The sequence below is a fragment of the Symphalangus syndactylus genome, chromosome 15 (assembly GCF_028878055.3).
Source record: "Symphalangus syndactylus isolate Jambi chromosome 15, NHGRI_mSymSyn1-v2.1_pri, whole genome shotgun sequence".
NCBI lineage: Eukaryota > Metazoa > Chordata > Mammalia > Primates > Hylobatidae > Symphalangus > Symphalangus syndactylus.
Genome location: NC_072437.2, coordinates 85,670,185 through 85,687,618, shown reverse-complemented (window position 1 = coordinate 85,687,618; position 17,434 = coordinate 85,670,185). Strand labels below are relative to the sequence as shown.

The following is a 17,434-nucleotide window of genomic DNA, read 5'->3' as shown; positions in this document are numbered from 1 at the left end:
TTACACTTTGTTTACTCCAATAGGTAATCCACTGAAAGCTGTGAACCAAAACTTTGGGTAAAGCAGTTTTCATGGCAGTTTGATTTTTTAAAGGCCAAACCTCCCCAGACTCCAAAGAACACTGGGGCCAAACATCAGCAAAGGAGAACATCACATAGTAATCAGGCTCAACCCTGCTTAGGATAGCAGCACAAAAGTCTGGGTAACACACAACTCCATCCCACTTTTTCATTCAGCAGCAAACTCCAGATTCCAAACAACACTGGGACCAAACAGTATTGCAAAAGTGTATCATTTTACCAAATTCTAATTTCTCATGACTATATAAAACACACAATCACCCAAACACAATCCAACTGCTACAGCAACAAACAGGCCCCAAGAGTGTCCAAACTGAAACACTTAAGGTGCTTCCTCTCTCCATTAGTTGGGCTTGGTCAACTGCAAACAAAAATTCCTTAGGAATTACCCAAATTGAGAGGAGCTGATCCAACTGTCCAGTACCCACAAAGGACACTCACCTGCCTGGACACAACACGCAATTACAGAAAAAACTCCAAGAATGTTCTTACTGAAACAGTTAGGGTGCTTCTCTCTCTCAGTCATTTGGGCTTGTTCAACCTACAAATGAAAATTCTTTTAAAGATTTCCCAAATTGAGAGGAGCAAATCCTTATGTCTAGGCCCATGAAGGACACTTACCTATATCTATGCAATGTCAAGTTTCAAAGGCAGTTCTAATGAGGCAATCAGGAATGTGGTTGGGGCTGGCCGTGGTGGGGCCAGAGAGAGACTGACACTCACCTTCAGCCAAAATTGGGTGGGCAGCTGCTTAGGATGGCTTCTGAGACTCCCCGTCCACATCAGCTGAGTCACAAGCAACATGTTCCCTGTCAACTAACCAAAATCTGTTACAGAATCACTAGGGGTTTGTTCTAGGTCCTGCTGCTCGCCACACAGAAAGCCAATTACTGAGACAAGTATTGCCAAGGAAGAAGGCTTTAATCGGGTGTTGCAGCTGAGGAGATAGGAGCTCAGTCTCAAATCCATCTCCCTGACTGGCTAAAACTAGGGTTTATATAGCAGGGAAAAAAATGTAACAATGTGTAAGAAAATAGGAACTAGGGAGGGTCAAGGAAGCAATCATGATGAATGAGGGGTCCAGAGTCTAGTCTCATTGTCTGGATGTGGTGATCTGGTGAGTTTCAGTTCTTTGATACATTTTTTTGAGAGCCCTGAAGGTCCCTTCCTGAGGAAGGAACTCAGATAAAACAAATGTAAGCTTCAAGCTTTAAGACCAGAAAGATCAATTTCACTGTTTATCCAAAAGAACAGTCTGTGGGACTATTGGGTTGGTTTCAATTTGCTCATATATTTTTGTTGTTCTTTCCTACCCATAGATGAAGATTTACCAACATTGGCACTATTGACATTTTAGGGTAGGTTGATTTTTTTGTTGTTGTTATGGGAGGCTGTCCTGTGCTTGGTCGGGTGTTTAACAGGATGTTTATCCAGTAGCATTCAGGTGCCAGTAGCAGCCTCCATTTGTGACAAACAAAAATGCCCCCAGACATTTCCTGATGTCCCCTGTGGGACAAAACTGCCCCTTCTTGACATTTACTACTTTAGATTCAGATTTCCACGTTACATCCCTTGAGCCTGAAGAACTTTCTGTAGCATTTCTCTTAGCACAGGTCTGCTAGTGATGAATATTGTTGCCATTATTCTATAAATGTCTTTATTCTGTCCTTCTTTTGAAGTATATTTTCACTGGTTATAGAATCTTGGCTTGATATATTTTTCTTTCATCACTTTTTTCCTGTCCCATTCTCCTTTCAGTTTCACATTAGACTTCTTTATATTGTCCAAGAGGTCACTGAGGTGCAGTTTCTTTTTTTTTTTATTATACTTTAGGGTTTTAGGGTACATGTGCACAATGTGCAGGTTTGTTACATATGTATCCATGTGCCATGTTGATTTCCTGCACCCATTAACTCGTCATTTAGCATTAGGTGTATCTCCTAATGCTGTCCCTCCCCCTTCCCCCCACCCCACAACAGTCCCCGGAGCGTGATGTTCCCCTTCCTGTGTCCATGAGTTCTCATTGTTCAATTCCCACCTATGAGTGAGAACATGCGATGTTTGGTTTTTTGTCCTTGCGATAGTTTACTGAGAATGATGTTTTCCAGTTTCATCCATGTCCCTACAAAGGACACGAACTCATCATTTTTTATGGCTGCATAGTATTCCATGGTGTATATGTGCCACATTTTCTTAATCCAGTCTATCGTTGTTGGACATTTGGGTTGGTTCCAACTCTTTGCTATTGTGAATAGTGCCGCAATAAACATACGTGTGCATGTGTCTTTATAGCAGCATGATTTATAGTCCTTTGGGTATATACCCAGTAATGGGATGGCTGGGTCAAATGGTATTTCTAGTTCTAGATCCCTGAGGAATCGCCACACTGACTTCCACAATGGTTGAACTAGTTTACAGTCCCACCAACAGTGTAAAAGTGTTCCTATTTCTCCACATCCTCTCCAACACCTGTTGTTTCCTGATTTTTTAATGATGGCCATTCTAACTGGTGTGAGATGGTATCTCACTGTGGTTTTGATTTGCATTTCTCTGATGGCCAGTGATGATGAGCATTTCTTCATGTGTTTTTTGGCTGCATAAATGTCTTCTTTTGAGAAGTGTCTGTTCATGTCCTCTGCCCACTTTTTGATGGGGTTGTTTGTTTTTTTCTTGTAAATTTGTTTGAGTTCATTGTAGATTCTGGATATTAGCCCTTTGTCAGATGAGTAGGTTGCAAAAATTTTCTCCCATTGTGTAGGTTGCCTGTTCACTCTGATAGTTTCTTTTGCTGTGCAGAAGCTCTTTAGTTTAATGAGATCCCATTTGTCGATTTTGGCTTTTGTTGCCATTGCTTTTGGTGTTTTAGACATGAAGTCCTTGCCCACGCCTATGTCCTGAATGGTATTGCCTAGGTTTTCTTGTAGGATTTTAATGGTTTTAGGTCTGGGAAAACTGGCTAGCCATATGTAGAAAGCTGCAACTGGATCCCTTCCTTACACCTTATACAAAAATTAATTCAAGATGGATTAAATACTTATATGTTAGACCTAAAACCATTAAAATCTTTTTTCTTTTTTTTTCTCCTGCAGATTGGATAGTTTCTCTTTGTCTTCAGGTTCACTGACCCATCACCAGTCTGCTGTTAAGTTCATCCAGTGAATTTTTTATTTCAGATATTATACTTTTTAGTTCTAGATTTTCCATTTTGTTCTCTTGTTTTATTCTCTGCTTAGATTACCTGTGTGTTCATTTATTATGGCCATATTTTCTCTTAAATCCTTAAACATGTTTTAAAAAGTTTATAATAGTCTTCTGATTATTCTAAATTTGGGTTACTGTGGGTTTGGTTTCAGTTGACTGTTTTTTCTCTTTACTAGTGGTCACATTTCCCTGTTTCGTTATGGATCTAGTAAGTTTGACTCATATACTATACATTTTGGGAGCTATGGTGTAAAGACTGAATTCTGTTATCTTCCTCTGAAAGAATATTGACTTTTGGTATTAATGGTACTTAGCTGGGCTCCAAACTTTTTCTCCTGTGTTGGGCAGCAGCTGAAATTGCTCACTTCTTTCAACCCTGTATCTTTTCAGGAGCTGCAAGGAGAATGTTATGGTTAGATTGGAGTGAGGAAGGGGTAGAGTACTTAAAGGTGAAGTCAGAGAGGTGACCTTTGTTAAGAGCCATTTTGGTAGAGTGCTGGAAGTAAAAGCCTGATTAGAGTGGGTGTAAGAGAGAATGGCAGGAAAAAAATTTGGTACAAGGAGTTTAAGCACAGGGGTTGGCAGTTAATAAGTATTTTAGGCTTTATGGATCACATACAGTTTTCGGTGCTGCTGTTTTGCTTCTTCTTTTTCTTTTCTCCTTTTGTCTTCATAATCCTTTAAAAGTGTAAAATCCATTCTTAGCTTACAGGCCATTTGAAAACAGGCACAGGTTGGGCTCAGTTGCTCACACTTTTAATCTCAGCATTTTGAGAAGCTGAGGCGGGTGGATTACTTGAGGTCAGCAGTTCAAGACCAGCCTGGCCAACATGGCAAAACCCTATCTCGACTAAAACTACAAAAATTAGCTGGGTGTTGTGGTGCATACCTGTATTCCCAGCTACTCGGAAGACTGAGGCATGAGAATTGCTTGAACCTGGGAGGTGGAGGTTGAAGTGAGCTGAGATCACGCCACTGCACTTTAGTCTGGGTGTGAGAACAAGACCCTGTCTCAAAAAAATAAAAATAAAAACAGGCACAGGCCAAATCTGGCCATAGTTTGCCCACCCCTCTATTTCTTTTTTTTCCCCAGAAACCCTTGTTCTGAGACCTCTCTTTTAATTAGACAAATCTTCAAGGAGTTGCTGTGTAGTAAAGACTAAGGGGGAAATAGGAGTTAAAAGATTTTTTTTTCTCTTTATTAAGGTGAGGAAATAAAACTGTTTTAGCAAGTCGGCAAGATTTAGCCAATAGAAAGGTAAGGGGAGGAGAGGCAGATTTATAATGTAGGGGAGACGGAATTGCTGGAACATTATTTTTGAGTAGATGAGAGGGGATGGGATATGGGGCCCAAGTGATGGGGCTAGCTAGGAACAAGGATAGTTAATTTTTGACAATTTTTAAATAATTTAAAATATTTTTGAGGTTTTCTTTTTCTTTATGTAGTGCATAGCATGGATGTAGACCCAATAACTTTGATGGGGCAGTTTTAATTCCCAAATACTCTGTTTTAAAGAACAGTTTGAATTCATGGTGAACATAAATTGAAATATTTTCATTAAATAACAAAATTAAAATGTGTCTTTTCCCTAAATGAAAGACCATTTGATTATTTGATACTTTATTGTATCTGTCTTGAAATTAAGGTCACTTTTCTCTTTTTCCCTTCAAAGTATTGTGTATGGATGCAAAGATCAATTTTGACTCTAATTCAGCCTATCGCCAAAAGAAAATCTTTGATCTACAGGACTGGACCCAGGAAGATGAAAGGGACAAAGATGCTGCTAAGGCAAATCTCAACTACATTGGCCTCGATGGAAATATAGGCTGCCTAGGTACCATGTGTTTTTATGTTAGAACTGGATTCACTAAGTTTAATTTGGATTTACTAAGTTTAATTTATTTTCTCTATGTTTGTTGCTTATACAAATCATTTTCCCCTATGTAGTAAATGGTGCTGGTTTGGCTATGGCCACAATGGATATAATAAAACTTCATGGAGGGACTCCAGCCAACTTCCTTGATGTTGGTGGTGGTGCTACAGTCCATCAAGTAACAGAAGCGTTTAAGCTTATCACTTCAGATAAAAAGGTAAGGGCAGGGCTTGATACATTTTAATATCATGTAAATATATAAAATAAACACATATAAAAATGTATATTTTTATATTTTAGAATTTATGTGTCTTTTAATATATATTTTGAGTCTTTTTTTGCTATCATATCTTGAAGATTTTTGCAATTCACCAAGAGACTCTTCTGAAACACTCATTTTAATGTTTGTGTAATCTGTCATGATAGATGTGCCATAATTTAGAATTATGTGTTTATTAATGATTATCAAAGTATAAGGGATGTGAAGTATCATAATTCAAAAGACATATATATTATTAATCACTAGGTATTTGTTAAGGAGTGTATCTATTATGTGGTCAATGTAGATTTTGTAAGGCTTACAGAAAAGATAATAATCTCTGTGGAACTATTCTTACTGGATTTAGACTGAGAATTCTTCATTGATAGGGATCATATTTTACTAATTGTTGCTTCTCCTAGTGTCTGGTATAATGCCCAGTACATACGTAGCTCATTAATCAATATTTATTATTGATGATGCTGCTGACAATGTATATTTTTATTTGTGGTGTTCGACTGTAGAATTGTTTAAAATATAAATTTATTTCAATGCCTTTTTCTTTGAGCCTACAGCCTTATTTTCCATATTTATTAATTTTGCAAAGAGGATTAAACTAAAATGAGATGTAAAATGTGGGTTATTTCCCTTGTTTAGTAATTACTAAAACAAGTAAACATTTTATTGGAATTATATTTCTGTAGCTTCTTTTGACTTAAACTCGAGAAGCAGGGTATTAAAGACAATCTGATTATCTAACTGCCAAGTACTTACTACTAGAATTGAGTTGAGTACTTACAACTAGAATTAGAATTCTAGTTGTTTATTTTTCTAAGCATGGCTTTTAGGGCCCAGGTGCAAGAATGGAGAAAAGTATATGAAGAGTTACAGTGTAGGGGACTGACATGATGGGCATCAGAGTTGGAAACAGAACGGGAACCCAGGGTGTCAATGTGGATAGCATTGAAGTGGCCATATATTTTGTGATGGTCACTATGCTTGGACTTGAAAATACATGGGCCCTTCTCTTAAGTTACTTACAGTTTTACTGGGGTGATTGACAGAAAGTAGTGCTGTGGAAGAACAGAAGACAGAGGCAAAAACTGGGAGAATCAGGGTGGCCTTCACTGAATGGATGATACCTTGAGCTGTCTTGAAGATTAAATGAGGGAAGAGGAAGACAATGTACAAAGACATAGAATCTAGAGAGGGCCATTATGTTCATGGGGTGGTAAGATGCTTATGTGTAAGAATATGGCATTATTGGGATAAATGATAAGAGATAATGTTGGCAAATTGTGACCACATTTGTGAAGATCCCTATTACCTGTAGTTAAGGAGTTTGGATTTTAACTCCCTACCCCAGCACATACACAAATGCATATATCTATCCCCTGCCTTTTTGTTTTTTATTTTAAAGAAAATTTTAAAAGAAGATTAGTAGAGAGTGAAATGAAGAGTAGGGAGACACTGACTGACAGGAGAGATCAATTTCAAAGAGAATTCATTCATTATGAATTCTCTTGTCATGGAAGAGATCCCTGACAAAGGCAATATCAGTAAGAATAAATTAGAGGCATTTCTGAGATAGGGTCATTAAATTCATTTTTTTTTCTTCTTTTCTGGGAGCCTCGTAGAAGGGTTGGTTAAGTTAACATTAGGAGTTTGGGCTGGGGAGAATCATTGGGTGGTGATGCCTTTCATGCTGTCAGAGGCAAAGTCGAGGAATACGTATTTCAGAATGAGTGTCAAGTTTGGATTGTGGTGACTATATCTAGTAGACAGTTGGTTGAAAAGATACTGTACTTCCTATAGTGGAGAAAAGTTGAAGTCTTAGGAGTTGGTGAGGTGATCCGTACAAGTGAGATGAGGAACCAAGAATGGAACCTGGCCCCTCTATTTTTGTTGAAGAGTTGAATAGAGAAGGAAAACCCAAATGAAAAACAGAGAACAAATGACAGAGATAGGAACAGATTGGGAGAGAGTGGTGACGTCGAAGGACCAAGGTGAAGAGTTTTGAGAAGTAAGGCATTAGGAAACAATGTCAAATGTAGGACTATTCAGAGTAAGAACTGAAAAAGGTGAGTGGGAACCTTAGTAAGAATAGTAGAAGAGATGGGGGCATAGGCCAGATTGTAATGGATTGATTTGACGAGGAATTGAGGGAATAGAGATATCCAGGAGAGATTACTCTTCCAGGACTTTTTTTTTTTTTTTTTTTTTTTAAACAAAGGCATGGAAGGGATGCAGTGCTCTCAGTCAAAGGCAGTAGGACTGAGGAGAGTTTTGTGGTGTATGTTTTCTTGCTTGTTTAGAAGATCAAGAAGATGAGCTCTTTCTAGTTGGAGGAAGAGAAGAGATTTGAAAATAAAGAGAGTGAATGTAGCTAGAAGGGGTGAAGACCTGGAGGAAATACAATATAGTAAATAGATGGAGATAATTATCTCGCCAGGTTAGCTTTGGAAAGGTGGTTACTCCTTTCCTGAGGTGCTACTAGAGAAAGGAAGGTTGTATGCTAAAAGTTAGAGAGCTTGCATGGGATAGAAGGCTTATGAAGAGAGTTAAAGATATGAGGCAGACTACTAAGTTGAGGATTGCTGATGAATCATTATCTAATTGCTCTTCAGGTTATGCTAGTGTTTCCAGTTTTGTTTTCAGTTTTTACTTTTTTACTTTTCCCTGAATAAGCTATGGCTGGAATCATCCAAAGATGCATTGTTTGAAGTAGGATGGCAGAGGAATAGGTATGACAGAATTGAGCATGCAGGTGGCAGTGACACTGAATTGCTTAGCCATATGTCCCACGTTCTATAGTGAAGAAAGTCAGATCCATTGAGAGCTAATAGAGTAGAAGATTAGAGAGGGACTGAGGGACTAGAGGCTTTTTTTGGGGGTGAGAGGGGGACTAGAGGCTTTTAAGAGGAAAATATTGTGTTTGGTAGAGCTAGAGGAAAAAGGCGTTAAAGTGAAAGGGGAAGGAGGTTGAGCAGAGAATGAGATTTATACATTTCATATTGTAGAGACACTCATTCTGGCCTATTCCAGGATTTATCCATGGTAGTAATTCGTTTAAATTGACTACAGGTGAAAGTGGCTTGGTAGAGTAAAGATCCAAGGACTTTAAGGCTGGAGTGTTAGATGGTGCCTGGTGGTGAATATGGAAACTATCCAGAATGAGGTGAGAGGGAGAGAGATGAGAGATGCCAAAGGCTACTATGAGTTCTAGTCTATTATTAATTCCAGAGCTTCATTTCTTAAAGGTCTGGAAATAATAGTGGTAAGGTAAAGAATGTGTAGTATAGCTCAGTGTGTCTCACCTCTTTTCATGTCCTGGCATTCACAGAAGATATTTCAATGGGGCCTTGGAGGTAGATGGAAAAGATTGCTTGTAGTCAGAGTCCACTGGCCCTGAGGCTCCTGCTGCCCCAGAACATTCCTAGCTCCCCCAAGAATTGAGGGGAACGATATATTGGTGTATCTACAACCCGTTTTAATCTCACTGTTTGAGAAACCCTGGTGTAGCTGAGTGAACTAAACCTCTTTTTTTTAAAAAAGAGTGATTATTTGGAAAGGATAGGAGAACACTGATTCAGAACTATCATTGTGATGCTGAAAGAATGCTGACCCAAACAGGTTCTGAGATTTGGATGTGAAATGTAGCCAAGAGAGGGCCATACAGGAGAAGTTGGGTGATTCTTAGGGCCTAGTTTGTGTAAAAAGTTGATTACAGTGATGGGGATTATTTTGCAGTGAGCAGGTCTATGCACATGTACCCCCAGAGGCCAAGGGATCTGAGAGGCCAAAGAAAGAGGCTGGCAAATCCAGTTCTCAGAAAGAAACTAAATTTATATAGGGACTTACAAACAGAAGCTATGGCTTGGGTGGCTGCAGGATGGTGGATCCCCACACTCGCCCTCCAGAAATTATCCTTTATATAGTGAGCTTTTTTTCTTGGTAACACTTGTGCAGCTAGTCACGTCTCAGACCCTCTTGTCAAACTTGTGACCATTGAGGAAGTTAGGTAAACATCTTTATGAGTTGTCATTTATGCTACAGGCATTGTTTCTTTATAAGGGTTATCTATGTTACAGGCAGTGTTTCTTGACCTTGCTGCAGAAGGCCTTGCTCTGCAGGAGTCAAACATTGGTCATTATGACAGTTTTGCTTCAAGATGGTGTTACTCTTGCCACACAACATGCCCTTTTCCTACAGGGATAGATGAGGAAATGATAGGTGACAAACACTAAATTGGAGATCTTGCACATGAGACTATATTACGGTATGATCTGGGGGTAGTCATGTTGGTGAATGGCCAAGTTTAACAGGAGAAAGTAAATGGAATTAGATGGTCTTGTTCATATGGGATATAGTAGAGAAGGAAATGTGAACTAGGTGTTGAAATTACCCAAGGAGATGGAAGTAAGTTCTGGTGGGCGGTGGACTACATAGACTTCAATAAAGAGAGCTAGAGGAGGGTATGGTGGTTTGGTCTGAAAATCCTTCTATCAAATTAATGTTTATCATGAAGCACATATACTAGTATTTTTTGGGGAAAAGAACTTAAATTTCTTTTAAATTTTAATCTATCAGAACACTTTATTCATAGGTACTGGCTATTCTGGTCAACATTTTTGGAGGAATCATGCGCTGTGATGTTATTGCACAAGGTATAGTCATGGCAGTAAAAGACTTGGAAATTAAAATACCTGTTGTGGTACGGTTACAAGGTGAGTGTAAAAGGTATCTTGCAATTGTTTTTAATTCTTTAAAAGTTCACATTTCCATGGAGTTCAGTTCATTAAAACAGTTTTTAAATAGCTGTGTCTTTGAAAGCATTATACAATATGAAATTAAAACTATAGTTTTTAAAAAATTTTAACATTGGGGCAAAATGTTTATACTTTTGCTTGGTATAATTTGATACACTTTTTATTTGTTGTGATTTGTCTTGAATTCTGACTTGCCTGAATTACTAAGCAAGTCAGAATTATTTAAGGCAAAATATTTTGTAAGATAACCTGGGCTTTTACAGTGTTTTCTTTGGTTTAGAAGCGTTTATACTAAATAATGGAAGTCTCCTCTGTTGAAGTTTCATTCTCGTACTGTGTTTTGGCAAACATTTTAAAATGCTTTTGCGTGTGTATTTAAAACATTTATATTTGCATAAATCATTTACAGGTACACGAGTCGATGATGCTAAGGCACTGATAGCGGACAGTGGACTTAAAATACTTGCTTGTGATGACTTGGATGAAGCTGCTAGAATGGTAAATTGGCCATGTTAATCTAAGGAGGATTTATAAACACAGATCCTAAAATGAACCTAATTATTAATACAGCTAATAATTTGTGTTTCAGCTAAATATTATGAGTGTAATGAATGGTTAGAGAAAACGATTATTCATGACTCTTGCTGAAAGATGTTAAGGCAGACTTTATTCAGAGGGACTGTTGGAATAAGCATAGAGACTACTGCAGTGGAGTTTTGCAGTAGGGGAGAAAGATTGGGCCCAACTCCAAATACAGCAAGGAAAAGTGGGAATTTATAACCAAGGAAGAGGGTGGGGGCAGTGGATGAAAAATTACTAAAAGGATACATTATGGGTAAGGGAGGATCCTGGCTAAACTGACTTAAGCAAGATTCTTGCTAAAATTGGACTATGCAGGGACAAATACAGAAGTCCAAAAGTTAGAGCCAAGTTGAGAAGAGAGTTCAGAGTAGCCTTTGGGAGGCTGAGGCAGGAGGATTGCTTCAGTCCAGGAGTTTGAGACTAGCCTGGGCAACATAGGGAGACCCTATCTTCACACACACACACACACACACACACACACGCATATATATATATATGTATGTGTGTGTATCTATCTATATATTCGATAAATATATATTGAAAAAACAAAAGAGAGTTTGGTCAAGGAGAGAATCTTTGTCAGAACATCTTATACCTGTGATCATCTTAAACAACCGTCAGCTCCTGCCCAATCTTGTTTCTTGTTTTATCTGTATTCTTACTTCCTCCCACAAGTGTGATTATTTTCAAGCAAATCCCAGACATTATATCATTTCATACATTTCATCATGCATCTGTAAAAGAGAAAGGTATTGATAATGGTATAAAAGAATTACTGTTACTTGTTTTAGGTGGGGTAATGGTATTATGGTTATGTTTTATAAAAAATAATATAGTCATTGTTGAAATTTCTGAGTCTCTCATATCTTTTGTTTAAGTTCTTTGTTAGGATCAGAATAAGTCTCTGCATTGTAGTTGGTTAATATGTTATTAATTTTCTTAATCTGTTGGTTTCCCCTTTTAAAAAGAAAAGTACTTTTTGTGATTTATTTGTTGAAAAATCCAGGTTGATGGTCCTGTTAAGTTTCTCATAGTCTGGATTTTAATGGTTGCATCTTTAGGGTGTCGTTCATTTACTGTGTTCTCTGCCGTCTCTATGTTCTCTGCCCTGTATATTTCCTGTAAACTGGGAGTTCAATCTATAGGCTTGACCATGTTCATATTTGATTTTGGGGAGCAGGGAACAAGAATATTTCATAGTAGGTGTTGTTTAATTTCATCAAAACATATACAATGTTAATCTTTTTGTGGTATTACTAGCCATTGACATCATAGCTTAGATCCAGTATTTTGTTTGTGTTGCAAAGTGGTGCTATTGTAATTCTGTCATTCTTCACTTATTATATGTAATGCTTCTAAAAAGTAAAACTTCCACGTGTCAACCATTTGTTACCACGGAGTACATTTTGCATAGGAAAAGTAGGATAATTACCTGATTGTTTGCCTTTATTGACCAATTTTCAAAATAATGTTTGTTCTATTATGTCCAATAAAGGTGACCTAGGCTTTTTTTTTTTTTTGTATTTTGTTTACTTTTTGTTTTCAGGGGTGTGTGTGTGTGTGTGTGTATGCATACACATGTATACACGTGTGTTCCACTGGCATACTGTTTTGAACTTATGACTTAAACATTTGATGTAGTTTAGTTCATATAAGTTGTGATTGAAATTGTCCAACCTTTGGTCTTTCGGAACCTCTCTTCAGGTTAACTGTTGCATCCTTCTGAGAAGCCCTCTATCTGGTATGATAAAATGTTTCAGGCTCATCTTTACGTTTCTTGAATCAGAACTTGAATGGGCCAAATGGTATTTAGAGAGCACAATTTGGGCCTTATGAGTATTCATAGATACTGGGTTGATTATTGTTTCTGAGCTTTTTAAGTGGCAAGTCTGAGAAAACATGTATTTTTTAAAGAGGTAATACTTGAGTTCATACTGATATTTTCAATGCAAGTCCAGGAGTATAGATTTTTTTTCTTATCTGACATCTGTTTGTGCCTTCGTTCATGCCATACTATCATAATTGTTCATTTGCTTTGTCCCTTAGTACAGATAAGACAATTTTATAATAAGAATACCAACAGTCTGATTACTGAAAGCAATTATATCTGCATTTCTTTCTGTCCTTTAGGGTATGTCCCACAACTTAGTGGATTTTAAAATTCATGTGAAATAATTCTCTGTGTGTTTTGTCTCAGCTTGATATAGTTTCATTGTTTTTAAAGGGATTGCTTTTTTAAAAAAAAAAAAAATGCAACCTTTTGTTTTTTATTTTATATTTACATGATTCCAAAGTGGAAAGTATAGAACAAGGTATTATCAGGGAATCTGGCTTTTATATATTTCTCTCTTTCTTTCTTCCCCAACAGGCAACCTTTTTACTTTTTTTTTGTTTTTTAAGAAAGTTTTGATTTATCTTTCCACTTCTTAAAAACATAAGCTAATTGTATGTATATAACTATATGTATGTGTACAGTAGTCCCCCCTTATCTGCAGGGAATGTGTTGTAAGACCCCCAGTGGGTGCCTGAATCACAGATAGTTCCAAACCTGTATATACTATGCTTCTTCCTATACATATATACCTTTGATAAAGTTTATGTATTAGACATAGTAACAGATTAACAACATCTAATAATAAAGTAGAACAATTATAACAATATACCATGATAAATGTGAATGTGGTCTCTCAAAATATCTTATTGTTCTATACTCACTTTTGGTGGTGATAATGAGATGGTAAAATGCTTACTTGGTGAGATGAAGTGAGGTGAATGATGAAGGCATTGTGACATAGTGTTAGGCTACTACTGACCTAATGATGTAACAGAAGGAGAATCATCTGCTTTGGTTCATCCTGGATCATTGAGCTATGATGTTGATGGCTGGATGTCAAGAGCAGATAATGTTGATGACTAATGGAAGAGTAGTTTATACAGTGTGGATACACTGGGCAAAGAGATGGTTCACATTCCACTTGGAGCAGGATGGTGCAAGATTTCATCACACTTCTCAGAACAACACACAGTTTAAAACTTAACGACTTTTTTATTTCTGGAATTTCTCATTTAAAATTTTTGGACCACAGTTGACTGCAGGTAACTGAAACTGTAGAAAGTGAAATTGGATAAGGAGGGGACTGTGTGTGTGTGTGTGTGTGTGTGTGTGTGTGTGTGTGTGTGTGTGTCTCCCTTTTCCCACTTTAGATTAATGGTAATCTATACTTTGTTTCTTTTACTTAACAATAATGTGTATCAGAGAACACTTCATAGTAGATACAGAGAGATGAGAATTTTTTGTCTTCCCTTCCATTATGTTTATAGACATTTCATTGAACACTCGAACACTCTTTAGGCTCTATAGCTTAATCAATAGTAGACTCTTGATTTTTTTTTTTTTTTTTTTTTTGAGACTGAGTTGCTCTGTCACCTAGGCTGGAGTACAGTGGCGTGATCTCAGCTCACTGTAACCTTTGCCTCCTGGGTTTAAGCAGTTCTTGTGTCTCAGCCTCCTGAGTAGCTGAGACTACAGGTGTGTACCACCACGCCCAGCTAATTTTTTTTTTTTTTAGACAGAGTTTTGGTCTTGTTGCCCTGGCTGGAGTGCAGTGGTGTGATCTCGGCTCACTGCAACCTCTATCTCCCAGGTTCAAGCGATTCTCCTGCCTCAGCCTCCCAAGTAGCTGGGATTACAGGCATGTACCACCATGCCTGGCTAATTATGTATTTTTAGTAGAGATGTGGTTTCACCATGTTGGTCAGGCTGGTCTCGAACTCCTGATTTTGTGATCCACCTGCCTTGGCCTCCCAAAGTGCTGGGATTCAGGTGTGAGCCACTGCACCCGGCCTTGTATTTTTAGTAGAGATAGGGTTTTGCCATGTTGACCAGGCTGGTCTTGAACTCCTGACCTCATATGGTCTGCCCTCGGCCTTCCAAAGTGCTGGGATTACAAGCATGAGCCCCCACACTTGGCCAGACTCTTGAATTTGCTGAGTTAATGTGATGTCATTTCACAAAAATAATAACAGTCTTATGTCCTTCTTTGGGAAAGTACTTACTAATAAATAAAATTTAACTCTAGTTTAGAGACAGAAGAATTTAAACTTAAACCTGAGTTAAAATTAAAGATTTTGAGCAAGGGAATAGTAGGAGAAAGTATTTCAGAAAGCCTGTTTTGACTTTGAGATGTGGGATATATTGAAGGGAAAAGAGGAGAGATAGTAGGAGTCCATCTAGTGCAATACTTAGATATGAGAAAAGGTGAAGGTAATAAATAGCTTATAACTTGTCTCTGAAAGTGCACTTTTTTGGAATGAAAGCTTGAATTAAGAAAAGCTTGGAGGACATGAAAAGAAGGAGAAGAACCAGTAGGACCTTGATCACATAGATCATGAGAGGTAAAAGTGAACAGTTGATTTAAGTTGTGACTACAGTGTTTTTATTGACTGGGAGATTATAGAAGTCATAACAATAATAATATTGAATGAGATGATGATATTAGCAGTTACTACCGTTTATTGAGTATTTACTGTGCATGCAATGCTAGGCTGTTTTCTTCAAGGATTATCTCATTTAATATGAGTTTGGTGATAAAATTTCCATTTTTATAGATGAAGAAACAGGCTAGATAAGTTAACTTATTCAAGATCATATGTCATAAGCATCAGAGGGGAGATTTGAATCCAAGATATCTAACTTCAAAGCCTTTTCTTAACTAATTTACTGAGGAAGAGAGAAGCTGAGTTTGTTTTTTTGGTCTTAGACATGTCTAAATTTGTATGATGTTTTGTATGGTAGCAGGTGGATATTTTTAGACGGATTGTAGAGGGAATTGGAACTCAGATTAGCAATTGTTAACTTACTGACAAAAAAGTAAAATACTAACTACTAGACCCAAACTTCTATCCCAATATTTTAAGTCAAGATTGCATACTTATTTCAAAACAAATTTTTATTTAGATGTGCTTTGAGTTGCAGAGTATCCAACAAAGACACTCACTGTTTCTGTCTTTAAGATAAAATTTAGAATATTATATATATATATACACACACACACACACACACATTTTATACACACATATATAATCTTATATAATATGTATAATCCTAGCAGGTGGTATACCAACATCTTAATCAGAAAGTATTTAATTGAAGTTTGGGCTATGAAGAGTGTCAGACTTGATTATCCTTTGAGAGTGTCATTTGCTTATAAGAACGTAGTGTTATTTATAGCGATGTCAGAATAGCCCAGATGTTTTAAATGGAAAAAATTGAGTGTACATTAATTTTGCACTGACCTGTAGTTCTGAATTTACCTTTTTGTGAAAATTCTTCGTTCTTTTCTTTTAGGTTGTAAAGCTGTCTGAAATAGTGACCTTAGCGAAGCAAGCACATGTGGATGTGAAATTTCAGTTGCCAATATGATCTGAAAACCCAGTGGATGGCTGAAGGTGTTAAATGTGCTATAATCATTAAGAATACTGTGTTCTGTGTTATTGTTCTTTTTCTTTTTAGTGTGTGGAGATTGTAATTGCCATCTAGGCACACAAACATTTAAAAGGATTTGGTCTGCATTTAATTGTACCATTCAGAATGGACTGTTTGTACGAAGCATGTATAATGCAGTTATCTTCTTTCTTTTGTTGCAGCCAGTCTTTTTTGCTTCTCCTACAAAACGTAACTTGCAATTTGCCAGTTTATTGTTGTTGGATACAAGGTTCTTCATTGATAAGAGTCCTATAAATAAGATAAATATGAAGATAAAGCTTTATTCTTTAGTGTTAAAATACAGTATATCTAATAACTATCCTCATTAGTAGAGCAGTATATTAAAACAATGTTTTATGTAAAAAGTGTTTATCTTCAGCACCAAATACATAATAAATGTATCAGTCACTATTTATAAACAGAGCTTTCAAACACTCCTCAGAATATTCTTCTAAGTATTTTGATGAAATAACTTTGTAATTATTTGAACATTGTTTTAATCATTAGGAAACACTGATTAACTGCAAGTCTTCATGATTCTGTCATATTAAGAAGCACCTGTAGGTTTGTTTCAAATAAAGGCATATTTACCAAGGACTTGTAGACAAAATTAAGAATGTCAATTTAAGTTAATAAAAATCTCCCAATATGATTTGGGTTCATGGCTTTTGTTTGCTTGTTTTGAAGTAAACACAGTAGAAGTTGATGTGTTCATTATTGCACTATAGAGGTCTAAGCACCAATTCGTAGATCATATACTTGCCATGACAGTGGTTTGTTTGTTTTTGTTTTTCAGTCAGGGTCTCACTCTGTCACCCAACCTGGAGTGCAGTGGTATGATCATGCTTACTGCAGCCTCTGCCTCTTGGGCTCAAGTGATCCTCCCACCTGAGCCTCCTAAGTAGCAGGGACTACAGGCACGCACCACCATATGTGTTTTGTTTGTTTGTTTTTTTTTTTTTTGGTAGAGACAGGGTATCACTATGTCGCTTAGGCTGGTTTCTTATTCCTGGGCTCAAGCAGTCCTCCTGCCTTTGCCTCCCAAAATGTTGAGATTACATGTATGAACTACTGCACCCAGCCAACCATACATATTATACAGCTACTTATAGATAGATAGTTCACTGGAAGTCTGCTATTTATGTGTATGCCATCTAGTATATTCTCTAAAGGAAACAGAGGGG

General features: G+C 37.2%; 1 protein-coding gene across 1 annotated transcript in view; it reads left to right on the top strand.

Annotated features, from left to right (window-relative positions):
• The window catches only part of SUCLA2 (succinate-CoA ligase ADP-forming subunit beta), a 61,481-nt gene extending 44,579 nt beyond the window's left edge, over positions 1–16,902 (top strand). Inside the window, exons 7-11 of the mRNA XM_055243999.2 lie at positions 4,955–5,116; positions 5,230–5,372; positions 10,021–10,141; positions 10,593–10,681; positions 16,113–16,902. Coding sequence (XP_055099974.1) covers positions 4,955–5,116; positions 5,230–5,372; positions 10,021–10,141; positions 10,593–10,681; positions 16,113–16,187 — 590 coding nt within the window. The 3' untranslated portion in view covers positions 16,188–16,902. The remainder of the gene's footprint in view (positions 1–4,954; positions 5,117–5,229; positions 5,373–10,020; positions 10,142–10,592; positions 10,682–16,112) is intronic.
• The last annotated feature ends 532 nt before the right edge of the window (positions 16,903–17,434 follow it).